The sequence below is a fragment of the Leptosomus discolor genome, chromosome 26 (genome assembly GCF_034619465.1).
Source record: "Leptosomus discolor isolate bLepDis1 chromosome 26, bLepDis1.hap2, whole genome shotgun sequence".
Classification (NCBI taxonomy): Eukaryota; Metazoa; Chordata; class Aves; order Leptosomiformes; family Leptosomidae; genus Leptosomus; species Leptosomus discolor.
Window position 1 is genome coordinate 221,512 of NC_141416.1, and position 14,526 is coordinate 236,037.

The following is a 14,526-nucleotide window of genomic DNA, read 5'->3' on the forward strand; positions in this document are numbered from 1 at the left end:
TGGAGGTACATAGGGTGCAGCCCTGCTCCGAGGGGTCCAAGGGGACACGCCAGCTCCCCTGGGAGGGAGCTGGGGCAGGAGGGCCGCGGTCTGCGCAGGGGATGCAGCAGGAATCGCCCGGCAGCCTCTTGGCAGCAGCCCCTGGCAGAGCTTAAAAGGCCGGAAGCAGGTGGGGGGAACGGGGGTCCCTCCGGCTGCCAGAACCACTGGCACACACCCCCCAGTCCCAGCACGGAGAAAGGGGCTCCTTGTTGCAGGGCTGGGATGCAGCACATGGCCCCTGCCCCACAGCAGGAGGTCCTGGGGAGCCCAGGAATGGTCCCTGGGGGGATACGATCCCACACGGAGGGGTGGGAGTGGGAGCGGGAGCAGACACACACCCCCCCCCTCATAGGAACCCCCAGGGACAGGTGAGCACACGCAATGCCTGGGCGAGTGTGTTGCACGCACAAGGGAAGGTTTGAACCCCCACCCCCACCTTTTTTGGCTGTGGGGGCTGTGGTGGGGAAACTGAGGCACAAGGTGGGACAGGAGAAGTGTGGGGTGGAGGATTGCGGGGGGGGGGGCCGGGTCCCAGTTTTCAGCACTGCTGCTCCGGTGGGACCCGCTCAGCCAGGGTTCCCCAGCCCCTCTGTAACCTCACCAGCAGACTCGCAGCTCCTCACTCCCACCACATGATCACCTGGTCTCCCAGTTTCCCCAGTTTAAACCCATACCCTGAAAAGCAAACCTAAAGCATCCCCATCACCATCACGCTTCCACGCACGCACCCGGTAGCTGGCAAAGGCTCCGGGCTGGGGCAGAGGGAGTTTTTCCCACCCCTCAGACAGCCAAAAGGAAGAGCAACAGGTTCTGGGTGGGATTGAGAGGGGAGAAGTCGGTGTGATGGGAGAGGAGGCAGCTTCGGCCACAAGCAGCTCCCGGAGGGGATGCTCAAGGGCAGCCCCTTCATCCCAGGGGTGAAATGTCCGGGCTGAGGGAGGGGAAGGGGTTTGCAGCAAACTACCCCAGCCTGAGACACCCCACGGGAGGACCTGGGGTTCACGCTGGGGCTGCTCAGTGGGGAAAAGCCACGAAAATCCCACAAAATGTTTCTGGTTTTCCCCCAGCCTCTCCTGTCCACCGCACTGGGACACCCCCAGAGCTGGAGGATGGAGCCAAGAGAGCTGGGGGAGGAGGGGGAGATCTGGCGGTGCCCTGCAGTCCCCCCAAACCCCGGGTTCTGCCCCAGCCCTTCCAGGATGGGACAGCTTTGCCCCTGAAAAGCTCCCCGTGGAGAGCAGTGGTGCAGCTAGGCAGGAGAGGGGGGAGCCGGAACCCCGGATCTCTGTGCAAGCCCCTGCCCAGCTCCGTGCCTCAGTTTCCCTTTCCACTGCTACCCTGACTGCAGCATCCTCGGGATAAGGACCCATCCAGAGGCTCTGCAGGACAGATGGAGAGGGCTCTCCCCGTGATGGGACACCCCAGACCCATGCTGGACCCCGGCTCCTCCGGCAGCTCTCCCAAAACGAGAGTCCCATGGGAGCAGCCCCAAAACCAGCCCCAAAAATCCCCCTTATCCTCAACAGAGCCCGACTGCCGGCCAGGCAGCGGCACAGGGTGGGCTCCAGGCTGTGGTGGCCGGGCAGTACCAAAAAGTCCTTTTTCCATCCAACTTAGCAAGAAAAACCCCTTCAGCCCCCACTCTGCCTCCAGCGCTGCAGAGCCAGCACCGGTACAAGCTGATCCACTAAAAAAAAAAAAAAAAAAAAAAACAAAAAACACATGAACTTGCAGAGCGATGCTGTCCTCGCCGGGGGGGTTGGTGACAAGGACAAACCTCTCCAAAGCAGGACCACGGGGACTGCCAGCTTCGAGCATCCTCCGCTGCAGGGCAGGAGGATACCCTGTGCCCCCCGTGCCAGCATCCCACGGAAAAAAGCACCGGGGAAAGCTCTGGGCATCACCACGCTGAATCAACTTTTACTTTCAGCCGGCGCGGAGGTGAACGGAGATACTGAAATCAATAGCGCAGAACGGCAGCCGGCAGCTGCCCGGCCGGACCGCGCGGCGCCCCGTGGGTGAGCGCTGGCCGAGCCCACCGCGTCCCCCGCATCCCACCTTGCTCGGCGACGGCCCCGCCACAGCCCTTCTTCTTCGCCGAGGGGGCAACGGCAGCACCAAATGGGGGGTCCCCTTCCCCGGGGCCCCGGTGCGGGGCTGAGCTGCGGTTTCTCCGGGGCAGCGCAGGCAGCGGTCGGCAGCAGGTTGGCAGGACGGCTGGGAACGAGCTCCACCGGGCATAAGTGCAGGCAGCGAGAAAAGAGGAGTCTTCTGTGTGTGTCCGTGTCCTCGTCTCTCCTTTTTTTTTTTTTTTTTTTCTTTTCCCTTCCCCTTTCCCTCCTCCTTTTATATTTATTCCTTCCCCTAATTAAGGGGGGGGGGGGGGCAAAAAAAATTATTACCGTGTTGGCAGGCGCTTCGTCCCTCCCCTTCCCTCCCTCCTGGCAGCTGGCAAACCCAGCACGAGATGCCGAGCTGGGGGAGAGGAAGATGCTCAACCCGGGCACGTTATTTAACCTAATGCAGCAGCACCGGAGGAGCGGCCGGCGCTGGCTCCGTCGAACCCGGCCAGAGAAGGGGGGTCTCCCAACCATGCCCGCCCGCCCCCCCCCCCCCCCCCCCCCCCCCCCGCCATCCGGCATGGCAATGCCCTTTGGGTGGTTATTTCTAATATTTGGCAGCGGGGGGGGGGGGGGGGGGGGCGGTCCCGGTAGCCAGAGGAGGCTTTGTCATGGAAAACCCCCCTTTACCCGTGAGGCCGCAGGGGGTCCCCAGGTGGGTGGAGACACCGGCGCGGGGGCTGGAGGGACCCAGGGGCTTCACCAGCCCCGAAAGGGCGGTGGGAGTAGTCAGACCAAATCCCCGCCCCCGGCACAGCATTCACAGCTGAGCTTGGTCCTGCAGAGATCATGTGCCGTGCCTCAGTTTACCCACCTGCATCTGTGTCACGGGGACCCAGGTTCATTAATTCATCTTTAGGTTTGACGGCTTGCAGATTGCTCCTGGAGGGACGTGGGCACCCAGTGGGGTCTGGGGTGCAGCTAGGGGCCCTCATTTGCAGAGCCGAGCCCCTCGGGAGAAGGGCAGTGCCCAGGAGCCAGCTTTTTTTAACCAGCTCACTCTCCAACTTTCTCTGGCGTGGAGCATCCTCTGGCCAGGGGGGCCGGCGCAGAGCCTGCCAGATAATTGCTCGAGTGAGTTTGCAGAAAGCCGCAGCTCCTGAGCAGAATTAATCACTCGTCGCCCTGGGAAATAATTACGGGTGGCAGAGACGGGTCTCGTTCGCGGTGCAGTCCGGCAGGCGATGCGCGCCGCAACGCTCTGCCCTCAAGGCAGCCGCATCGTGGTGCGGGAGGCACCGGGACGGACAGGGGGACAGGCAGGGGTGAAACCTCTGCTCCCCCCCATAGCTAACCCCTGAGGTCACATCCTGCACCCAGCACTTTTGCGGCAAAAGGCTCGGGACCAGGGGAAAGGCGGAGTGCCTGCTCAGCGAGGAGCGGCCGCCATCCTAATTGGGAACAAATGTTCCCAGCCTGGCCGATGTTTCCTTGCTGGCTCAGAGCTAATCTTCCAGGGCTGCCACTCTGCCTGCCCCTTCCCAAGGCAACTTCTGGTCCCCCCTGGCTGGTGGCATCAGTGGAGCGAAGTCCTTGGGACATCCAGCTCCTGGAAGAGGCAGGGAGACAAGCAAGGTGGCAGCAGGGCACAACCCCTATTAGACATCAGAGAATCCCCACCCCTGCCTGCAGCCCCAGAGATGTTGGGGGCCTCCCAGCACTTCCTATTGCCCCAGCAGCCAAGAGCACGGGAAGGGGTCTGGCCCCATGGGGACCCCATCCAAACCCCCAGCCGTGTGCCATCCCCAGCTGCATCCAGGCTAGAAGGGCCCTGATGCCCAGCTGGGCTTCCTCCTCCTCCTCCTTTCCCCCTCCAGCCCTGCTTGAAGTCACGTAGCAGCGCCTGCCGCACACTCAGTGCCAAGTTCACCAGCACCCCACCAGCCCCCCCACCCTGGGATGACACGCACCGCTAGGGGCTGCGGCACCCTCAAACCTGCTGCCCCCACAAACCTCTGCTGCTGCTGAATGGTCACCCCTGAGCACCCCACAGGGATGGGGGGGGCACAGATGTCCCCATCCCAAGGGGTCCTGACCCCAAGCATCCCCCAGGGACATCGATGTCCTCAGCCAGGGTGGGTCCCAACCCCGAGCATCCCCCAGGGACATTGATGTCCCCAGACGGGGTGGCTCCTGACCCCGAGCATCCCCCAGGGACACAGACATCCCCATCCCAGGGTGTCCTGACCCCGAGCATCCCCCAGGGACATGGATGCCCCCATCCTAGGGGGTCCTGACCCCGAACATCCCCCAGGGACATGGATGTCCCTATCCCAAGTGAATCCCAACCCTGAGCACCCCACAGAAGGAAGAGATACACAGACATCCTCAACCCAGCATGCCCCCCCGCCCCTAGTTCTTCCCCCAGCCTCCCCTAGTCTGGGAAGTACTGGGACCCCCCTGCACCCCTGGGGATCCCGAGCCCTCCCTGCACTGCAGGGTATGGGCTGTCCCACCAAGGCCCAGTGCTGGCTGAGGGAGAGGGGACTGGGCACAATGGGGAAAGCCAAAGCAAAGGCATGAGGAGGAAGAGGGGCACAAGGCCAGGGAGGAAGGAAAGACTCCCTCCCTGGGCCCTTCCCACAGGCACTGAGGGCCGCCTTGTGGCAGGCGACAATGTTGGGGACCAGCCACCCTCGGGCAGCCCTGGGCCACCCGGCCACCCCACGGGCACCCCACGAGAGGAGGAAACTGGGAGCTGATGGAAAAGCCAAGCAGCCAGGCAGGGGGGGCGGTCGGCTCCAGAGCAGATGTGCTATGGAAACGAGGAGGAGGAGGAGGATGAAGGCAAAGCTCCATCGCCCCGCTGCCCAGAGCTCCAGGGACCTGGAGATAAATTACCCGACCTCAGCTCTCCCTGTGCTGCTTAATGGCATTTCAATCCTGGCTGAAAGAGGCAAACCAGAGCCGAGGACAAGGAGCCAGACAGGATGTCTGGCCGGAGATGAGCCGGGAAGATGATGCCTTTGGGGACCCCTGAGCCAGGGCATCCCCCTCCTCCCCACCAGCCAGGCACCGAGATGGGACGCGGCATCACCCGGGGACAAAACCCACTCCCTGCTGTGCGAAGTGGGGCTAGGACCCCTGTTATTGGGGGCCATGGGGGGCCCCACCAGCTCCTGGATGGTGCAAAGCTGGAAGGAGCTCGGGGACGGCTCTGGGTGGCCTTTGCCAGCAGAGGGGACTGTTGCTTGTCTCTCCGGAGGAGCTCGCCTGGAGTCTGTCCCTGGGACAGCTCGGGAGGGGACATTGATTCTTTTCCTCCTTGCCCTGGTGAGGACAGAGCAGGGACCCTCCCGTGGGAAAAGCACCATCCCTCTGGGAGCGGGAGGACTGGGAGGGAAAGCTGGCAACAAATCTCTCCCCAAATGATGTTTTCCTGCCTCTTTTGTTCGCAGAAACCTCCCAAGTCTGAGTTTTTAAACCTCCTTCCCTTGCCAGCCCACTGCCCTCCCCCAAATCAATCAGCTGGGGGGAGAAAAAGAGAAAATAAAAAGTAATAATCCCCAAACGCTCCCCGCAAAGAGATTCATAACCCCACCGTGACGGCTCAGCCGTGCGGGTGAAAGCTGTGAACGAAACCAAATGTTGAGCCGGCGCTTGCCAAGTTTTGGAGGCTGCTGGCGAAACCAGCGGCCGGCCGCAGCCGCGAGTCCCCATTGGGCTGCCAGCCCTGCTCGGTGCTTCCCGCCGTGCACATCTGGAAAGAACGATGCCTGCAGCTGGACACAGCTGGATGCATCACCCCAAGGCGGGGGGGGGGCGGGGCGTATGGCTGGGAGGATGCCCTGTGCCCCTCCATTGTCCCCCCAGGGTGGTTCTCCCCGTGTGAAGGGATGACCGTACGGCTGCATCCAGGGCTCCGGCTCAGCCGTGGCTTGTTCTGAGCCCAAAACTGCCCCAGCCACTAAGAGGCACCAGTGTCCCCAGTGCAGCCATCACCTCCCTGGGACTGTGAGACCCTCGACAGGCTCCACCTGGGCTCCCTTGGCGTTGAGTTTTGGAGCAGCACGAGGCTGGAGAGCCACCCGCAGCCAAGCCCTCGAGGACGGGCATCTGCCAACCCACTCTTGGCCATCTCCCGACCTCCACACCGCAGCCCTCCAGCACCCTGGCATGGCACCCAGGCTTTGGGAGGGGACTTTCCCAGCCAAGCCACGCCGGTGGGGGGATCCGACCCCTCAAGCCACCCTCCCAAAGAGCAAAGAAACACCTTGCCCTTCCCCAGGCCTGGGAAATCACGGTGGCAGTTGCTGGAGCAGGGCTCAGCCTTCCTGCAGCCGGCACCGAGCCCACGTGGGCTGGAGCCAGCCCGGCTGCGGAAGAGTTAAGCCCCACTGCTCGCCTGGGTCTCAGGGGCCTCCCACTCACCCGGAGTGGAGTATGAATAGCTGCGCTCCCCTCCGCTCCCAGCCACTCGCTTCCCTCCCTGCCTTCCCTCTCCTCCAGAGCCCCAGCATCCTCCCCGATATCCTCCCCGGCATCCTCCGGCAGCACCAGCACCAGAGCCCCGGCATCCTCCGGCAGCGCCGATGCTGAGCACGGAAAGTTTCGCTGGGGCGAGAGCCCTGGGCGAGGAGTCGCTGCAGATGTGGGACCTCAACAAGCGGCTGGAGGCGTACCTGGCCCGCGTGAAGTTCCTGGAGGAGGAGAACGAGGTGCTGCGAGCCGAAATCCAGAGTGCCAAGGGCAGCCCCGCGGGGGACTCGTGGCGGGCGAAGTACGAGGAGGAGCTGCGAGCCCTGCGGGATGCACTGGATCACGCCTTCAGGGAGAAGTGCACAGCTGAGCTGGCCAGGGACAACCTCTACGAGGAGGTCCAGCAGGTGAAAAGCAGGTGCCAGAAGGAGCAGGTAGCCCGAGAAGAAGCCAAGAAGCAGCTGTCCTTGAGCAGGAAGGAGCTGGAGGAAGAGAGGAGAGCGCAGATCTGGTTGAAGGAGAGAGCCGTGCAGCTGGAGAAGGAGGTGGAAGCCTTGCTGGAGGTGCATGAAGAGGAGAAAGCGGGACTGGACCAGGAGATCGTGAGCTTCTCGCAGAGCCTGGAGAGTTTCCGCTGCGCGCCAGTGGCTTTCCAGCCGGTGGAAGTGGAGGACTACTCCAAGAGGCTCTCGGAGATCTGGAAAGGGGCGGTGGAGACCTACAAGACTGAGGTGTCGCAGCTGGAGGATTCCCTCTGCCAGGCCAAGGAGAACCTCTGGAAGGCAGTGGAGGACAACCAGCAGAGCCAGCTGCAACTGCAGCACCTGGAGAAGGACCTGGCGGGGCTCAAAGCACGGAAGGAGATGCTGGAGGAGAGCCTGGCCCGGCAGTGGCAGGAGCAGCGTGGGGAGGCAGAGAAGTTCCAGGTGGGTAAAGGCAGTGGGGAGGCACCAGTCCCCTGGGGATGGGGTAGTGGGGTGCTGTGGGTGCCTGGGGAGGGTGTTCAGGGCACCCACGCCCTGCAAAGGGCCGGGGGAGATGGGTAGAAGGAGGCAAGATGGAGGGAGCAAACCCCAGGGTGGGGATGGAGGGTGGCCCTGGAGGAGCTGCAGAGGAAGCTGGGGAGGGTGGAAGGAAGAGCAGAGCGGCTTGGGGACATCCTTGTCCCCATCACAACAGGGCCCCAGGGCCACCCCGCTGCAGGGGAGCAGCACCCAGGCACCGTGTCCTCCTCCACCACCCTGCCTGTAGCTGCTGCTCCACGTCCCCCTGGGCTCCAGAGCCACGGTCCTGGGGGGATGGCACCCTGCCTGCTGCCCCCCCCCACCCCCCGAGCTGGGTGCAGGCAGCGGGGGGGGGGGGGGGGGGGCGGGTTCCGGGGAGGATAAACTCCGACCGACTTTGCTGCAGCTGCAACCCAACAGCTGCAAAAGTAATTCAGCAGAAGGAGGTGGCCACAAAGGGAGGGGGGGGACAGGGCTGGAAATGCTGGGGACGGCGCAGACACCGCCCGGGGAAGGGTCCCTCTTTGTTCCAGGTCCAGGGACCCACCATGGAGCAGAGGGTGCCGCGGCCTCGGCCGCTTGCCCAAAAGATGCTTCTTTCCCACGCTGGCGTCCTGCAGTCCTGAATCCCCTCGGCCTGAATCCTCCAGCAGCCGCCTGCCCCCTCGCTTTTCAGCCCTGCTCCTCTCCTCGCCCCACTCTCCCCATCCTCAGCGCCCCCCCGCTCCCCCCATCCCCCCCCGCCACGCTAAAATCGAGTGCCCAGGACCCCTCTCCCCTCAGCATCCTGAAGGCTTCTGGGTGGAAGCAAGAGTCACCTGCATGGTCCCAGGTCTGGCAGGGACAGGCAGAGCTCGGGCAGGGCTGGAGGAGTCCCCCTGACACACACACACACACATCCCCCGTCCGTGCTGCCCGCAGCTGGCGATGGAAGCCCTGGAGCAGGAGAAGCAGACGCTGCGGGTGCAGATCGCCCAGGTGCTGGAGGACAGGCAGCAGCTCATGCACCTCAAGATGTCCCTCAGCCTGGAAGTGGCGACCTACAGGTGAGGTCCCCGATGGGGACGGGGCTGGGGAGGAGCCCCTTGCCCAACACACCCAGGCGTCAACCCGCGGTGGGCAAGGAAGGGGGTCTTTGGGTACAAGGGAGGGTGTCTCGGGCTCAAGGGGGGTCTTGCAGAGGGGCAGTCCCGCATCCCTCTTCCAGCCCTTCCAGATGGCCCCAGACAAAGGCAGGCTGCCAGGGGACTGGGGGGACAATTAGCATGAGAATAGGGGCAGTCCCCGGGCCGAGCGAGGGGCCTCCCCGGCAGAGCATGATGTCACCCTGCGAGGACACTAATCCTGGGGACTGGACGGGGGATGGGAGAGGAGATGGAAGCAAGGGCAGGGGGAATGCTCCAAGTCCCCTCTGGTCCACCCCCCGGCTGAGCCAGGACAGGGCAGCAAACCCATCTGTAGCCCTGTCGTGCCTCAGTTTACCCACAAAGCAGACGCCGTTGCCCAGTGGGGTGTGCTGGGGTGCAGCTCGGCTCTCACTGTGGTGCAGACACCCACCCACCCACCCTGTAGCACCCACCACGCTCCTCTCTTTGTAGGACGCTGCTGGAAGCCGAGAGCACCCGCTTGCAGATGCCAACTGGGGAATACAAGCTGGCCAACGGCCTGCGAGGTAAGGGAGCACAGGCACCAGCCCTGGCACCGCCGCTGCATCACCCTGGGGGGGTTCAGGGGATGAAGTCGAATATAGACACAAGCATTTTCCTGGCAGCGGTTGCTCGGCCACGATAGGAAGGTGCGAACAGCAGCCGGGGGGCTCCTGGCACGGAGTTCGCAGCCACCGCGGTGCAGATAAGGGCTTATCTGCTTCTTCGCCTCTTTTTTTTAATCCTTCCCCTGCACGGGGAGGGCAGCAGCAGATCCGCGTGCCCAGGGCTCCACGGGCCGTTGTAACAAGCCGAGCATTTCTTTTTTCCTCCAAAAAACCTACAAGGAAAGCCTGTCACCTGCACACTCCCGCTCCGGCAGCAGGACCTGACCCGTGGCTGCAGCCGGGCAGAGCCTCGTCCCTGCGCGATGCCGAATCCCCCGGGAGTATCGGCAGCGGCTGCACTCGAGGGAGGAATTTCCCACTTGCCATGAAGGGGCTGTTTAAAAATAGGAGAGGGGGCAGCGGGCAGCGAGAGGCACCCGGGCAGCAGAGGAGGGATGGGAGAGCAGCAGGAGCGGCTTTCCAGCACGCTCACCGCGCTCCCCCTCGCTCTTTGCAGATCTCAAGCTGGAGGCGAGCAGTGGCAGCAAGCTGGCATCAGCGAGCACCGAAGCCAGGCGGCTACTGGCCCGGGACTACCGTGCCAGCCCCTCCATCTTCCCCAGGGCAGAGGGGAGGGGACACCCAGCAAAAAGCCAAAGTGACCCCCTGACACCCAAAAGCCAGGGCCCTGGTGCCAGGGAGCTCCAGAAAATCAGCTCAGTCCTCCGCACCACGGCACCGCAGGCTGCCGGCACCGGTGCCTCCAGCTGCCGCACGCCAAGCCCCCCGCAGCCCGGCAAAGCTGCCCCTCCTCTCTCCCCGGAGCCCCCCAGCCCCACGCCACCAGAGCCAGGGAGCCCAGGGGGAGAGAGTCCTGCTTGGCCAGGGAAAAACAGGGGTGAGATGAGCCAAGGGAAGGAGCATCCTCCACCCAGAGCCACGGCGGAGACCCACGACACCAGTGTCGAGCCCCTGGCGACAGCGCCCACCCGCAGCCTGCGGTACCCAGCCCAGCTGGTCAGCGAGGCGCTGGAGGATGCTCTCAAGGAAATGAAAGATGATGCTCAGCCCAAAGAAGAGCCCCCCCAGGATGTCTGGGCCCCCCAGGACCCCCGTGCCCCCAGCCCTCATTCCCCCATAGAGGCTTGTGGAGGGGCTGTCATAGAGGGGGTCGGGGAAGGGCAAGAATCCCCCGAGGGTGCCGGGGATGGTGAAGACCCTGAAGCGGAGGAGAGGGCTGGCGAAGCCGTGCTCCAGGGGCTGGGAGCGGAGAGCAGCGCCCTGAGGGATGGAGCCATGTCCCCACCGGGATCGCACCCCTGCGGCATGGCTGCTTCCCCGAGTGCCGCACCGAGCCGGGAAGAGATGGGAGTGTCGGAGGAGGAGGTGTCCACTGGCCTGAGCCCAAGGGAACCAGAAGGGGTGGCCCAGGAAGAGGACACGTGTGGCCTTGGCCAGACGGGAACCTGCTGGGAAGAGCCAGAGAGAGGGGGGGATGAGGAGGAGGCCCCGAGCATGGAGGCATCATATCCCTTGAAGGATGAGGAGGAGAGGGGACCCTGCAGCCCCCGTGGGGAGGACGGTGATTTCCAGGGTGAAGAAACAGATGCATGGGAAGATGAGTCCCCTCCAAAGGAAGTCGAAGCTGCTCGTGCTGTCCTCGTGGAAAGCCACCCAGTTTTGCCCATGGAAAGTCACCTGGAAGAGGACCTTGTTGACGGGGAGCAGGAAAAGTCTGAGCATCAGGCAATGCCCGTGTGTGAGACAGATCTGGATGCAGAGGAGGAAAGGGGGCAGGAGACATGCCCAGAGCAGGAGACATGCCCAGAGCAGGAGCCCTCAAGCATCCATGAGACCATCTCAGCAGAAGAGGCTTCATCAGGGGCTGAAGAAGATGCTGTGGGATGGGAGGACCCAGGCAAAGCAAAAGATGGTGAAGGAGAAAAGGGAGAGGCCGGCGGGGAAACACTGGGAGGAGAAGAGCCCTGGGCAGGAGAGGCTGCAGGACCTGAAATCCTGGAGCAGGAGAGCAGAGCCCAGGAGGAGCCTAGGAACTTGCAGGAAAACAGCTTTGCAGAAGAGGTGCAGGAGCAGGAGGAGCCAGAGCTGGAGCCAGGAGAGGAGCCCTGGGGCAGGGGGGATGATGGCAACAGCCAACAACCCTGTCCAGAGGACTGGGAGGTGATGGCAGAGGACACAGAAGGAGTTCTGGGCACAGAAGAGCCAGCCTGGGCAGGTGACACCCCGGCAAGCGCAGGAGGGCTGGAAAGCGAGGAGAGAGATGGCACATCGCCAGCAGAGCTGGAGGAAACCCAGGACGATGATGAAGAAGATGCTGAGAGCCAGGGGATGAGCCAGCAACAGCCACCGCCGGAGGCTGAGCCGGCCCCGGAGCTGGCAAGGGATGAGCAGGAGGGCACCGCAGGGCAGCCTGCCCAGGCCCCCGCAGATGCCCCCGGGCAAGGGGACAGCCAGGAGCCGGCCGAGGCTCCGGAGGAGCCGTGGGAGGTGCAGGGTAAGGATGCAGACAATGAGCTTGGCTCAGAGCCGGGACGGCCGGGGAGCAGCAGCACCGGCCCGGCGGCACTGCAGCAGGCACCAGGTGACGACACAGAGAGCGGTGAGTCGGCGGAGGAGGATGCTGGGCAATCGGGAGAGCTGGAGCAGGTAGCGGGAACAGGCAGGAGGGTGGAGCTGGAGGACACGCTGCCGGACAGCACACCTTTGCACCTCTACGAAGGGGAGATGTTGGCTGTGGTAATGCCCAGCCAAAACCCTCCGGAGACTGAGGAGACCACAGAGAGAGCCCCTTCATCCGCAACAGCTCCAGAGGATGAAGGATGGCTGGAAGGGAGCGACAAGCCACCATCACGCTCCATGCCAGAGAGCTGCGAAGAGGAGGCAGGGATGGAGGCAGCCCCTGCGGCAGAGGGTGCTGAGGAGGAGGAAGGCTATTTCATGGTCTCTGCTCCCAACCAAGAGGCGTCCAGCTTGGAGGAAGCTGAGATCTCCGAGGACTTTGAAGAAATTAAAGTTGAAGCAACCGAAGCTGGCAAAGATGATCTGGAAGCTCCTGGAGAAGCACCTCTGGCACCAGAAGATGAAGGGCACTTTGAGGAGTTCATTGGTGAAGCAGGTGAAGACATGAAGATGCCCACAGAACAACCTGAGATGCCAAAGGATGAAGATGAGGATGAGGATGACGCTGGAGGTCTTACTGCTGAGCTGGAGGAAGGTCCAGCTGCACCAGAGGTAGATCCCGGCTCCCCTAGGGCCACGGGGCCGTTAGGAGGAGGTGCTGACGAGCCAGCCCAGGGTGCCACAGGCACCGACACGTGCGAGGGACCAGGGCACTCGGAAGGCTTGGCTGATGAATCGGTCAAAGAGCTCGACGGCACGGTGGAGCCGGAGAGTGATGCCAACAGAGCTGAAACACTCCCAGGCTGCAACCTGGGGCTGGTGGGGCAGGAGGAGGAGGAGGAGGAGGAGGAGGAGGAGGAGGAGGAGGAGGAGGAGAAGGAGGAGGAGGAGGAGCCCAGCACAGCTCACCACGACGCGGCCGAGCCCATCCCTCCAGCAGAGCTCCAGGCCCAGACGATGCTGGTTTCTCCGCTGCCCGACCAAGCGGAGCAGACATCGGATGAGCAGCCACCTGCGGAGGAGGAAGAACCGGACGGTGACAGCCCTCCCCCAGCCACGGACAAGGAGCACCCCCAGGCCGAGCCATCGAGGCCAAGCTCCGTACCGGAGCAGGGAGGTTTTCCAGAGATGATTAAAGAAAGCCCAGAGGTGGATGATCTCTCTGCAAAGGTGCCAGCAGACATCATGAAAGACTCAGATATTTTGGAAATCGTCGAGCAAGCCCTGGAGTTCAACCAGGAGCTGATGATGGGGGTGAGGGCGGCCGAGGGTGGGCAGCGGGATCCCAGCGGGACCAAGCTCCCCGGGGACGCCGGGGAAGACTCCTCACCCGCCTCGTCCAGCGAGGAGGAGCCGACAGTGCAGGAGGCACCAGTGGACGCAGCACCGGGGACGGAGGGTCCCGTTCAGGCTGAGAATGGGCTGCACCGGCAGGCCAGCTTGGAGGATCTGGCCGAATTCACTGAGGAGGTGCTGAACGGCATTGCCAGCGTGCCGCCGGCACAGGAGTTCCCTGCAGAGACTACAGACCCCACCACGGTGATGCCACTGCAGCCCGCAGCTCCTGGAGATGCCACTGCCACCAAGCTGGCTGATGTCACCCCGTGGGGCAAGCACGGCGGAGCCGACGCCGTCCTCGTACCGTCCCCTTTGGGGGACGATGTCCTGTGCCTCGTGCCCGACCAGCCGCCGGCATGTCGGCTGAGAGCCGAGCAGGAGCCCTGGTCCTCGGGGGACGAGTGATGGCAGCGGCCGGGGACCCGTTTAGTAGCCCCCCTGCAGCCAAAACCCAGCACCCTCACATCACCCACCCACCCACCTAACGCCTCTCCATCTCCTTACAATTTTTTAACATGTTTGTGTGGATTTTTTGCACCCCTTTTCAGAGTGAAGAACCACCAAGCTCAGTTCCCGCCCGCCCCAGCCCCCCCAAATTCTCATGCTTGCTCTGGGACCCCAGCCTCATTTTGTGTGCCCTCTGGGTGGGTTGCTGTGGCTGTATTTAATTTAAACCCCATGTTTCCTCCTTCCCTGCGATCTCCCTGCTTCAACCCCCACCCCCCAGCGCATCTGCCCCAGGAAGCCCAGATGGAGGCTGGGGACCCCCACAAGCTGCACCCCGGGACCCAGCACCTCGGGACGAGGCCACCCTGGGGTCCCCAGCCCCGACCCACACCAGATGTATTCTCTGCCTTGATGTTAATTTAATAAAGCCTCGTCCTCTCGCTTGGACCCGCTGCAGCCCGGCTCTCCTCATTCCCATGGCTGGGTGGCTTTGGGGGGACAGGAGGGGAGGGGGCAGCAGCCCCGGGGCAGGGGGGGGGGGGGGGGGGGGCAGGGGAGGGCATGGCTGCGGCGGGGAGTTGCACTTCCAGGCCTTTTTCTGCCAGGAAATCTTGTCTGGGTCCATCCATCAGCACAAGGTGGGGACAGGGTCTCTGGGGCAATGTTCTGCCATCCACGGGGTGCTGCACATCCCTGGGACAACACTCCCCCACCCCCAGGGCGATGCACCCCCCTGGGATGATGCTCCCCCACCCCCAGGTTG

At 63.5% G+C, this 14,526-nt stretch overlaps 1 protein-coding gene across 1 annotated transcript; it reads left to right on the top strand.

Moving 5' to 3' along the window:
* The first annotated feature begins 6,694 nt into the window (after positions 1–6,694).
* On the top strand, positions 6,695–13,721 carry NES (nestin). The gene is made up of 4 exons (XM_086478199.1): positions 6,695–7,507; positions 8,507–8,631; positions 9,184–9,257; positions 9,856–13,721. Exons 1-4 carry the CDS (start codon positions 6,695–6,697, stop codon positions 13,719–13,721), a joined length of 4,878 nt encoding a protein of 1,625 aa, XP_086334325.1.
* The last annotated feature ends 805 nt before the right edge of the window (positions 13,722–14,526 follow it).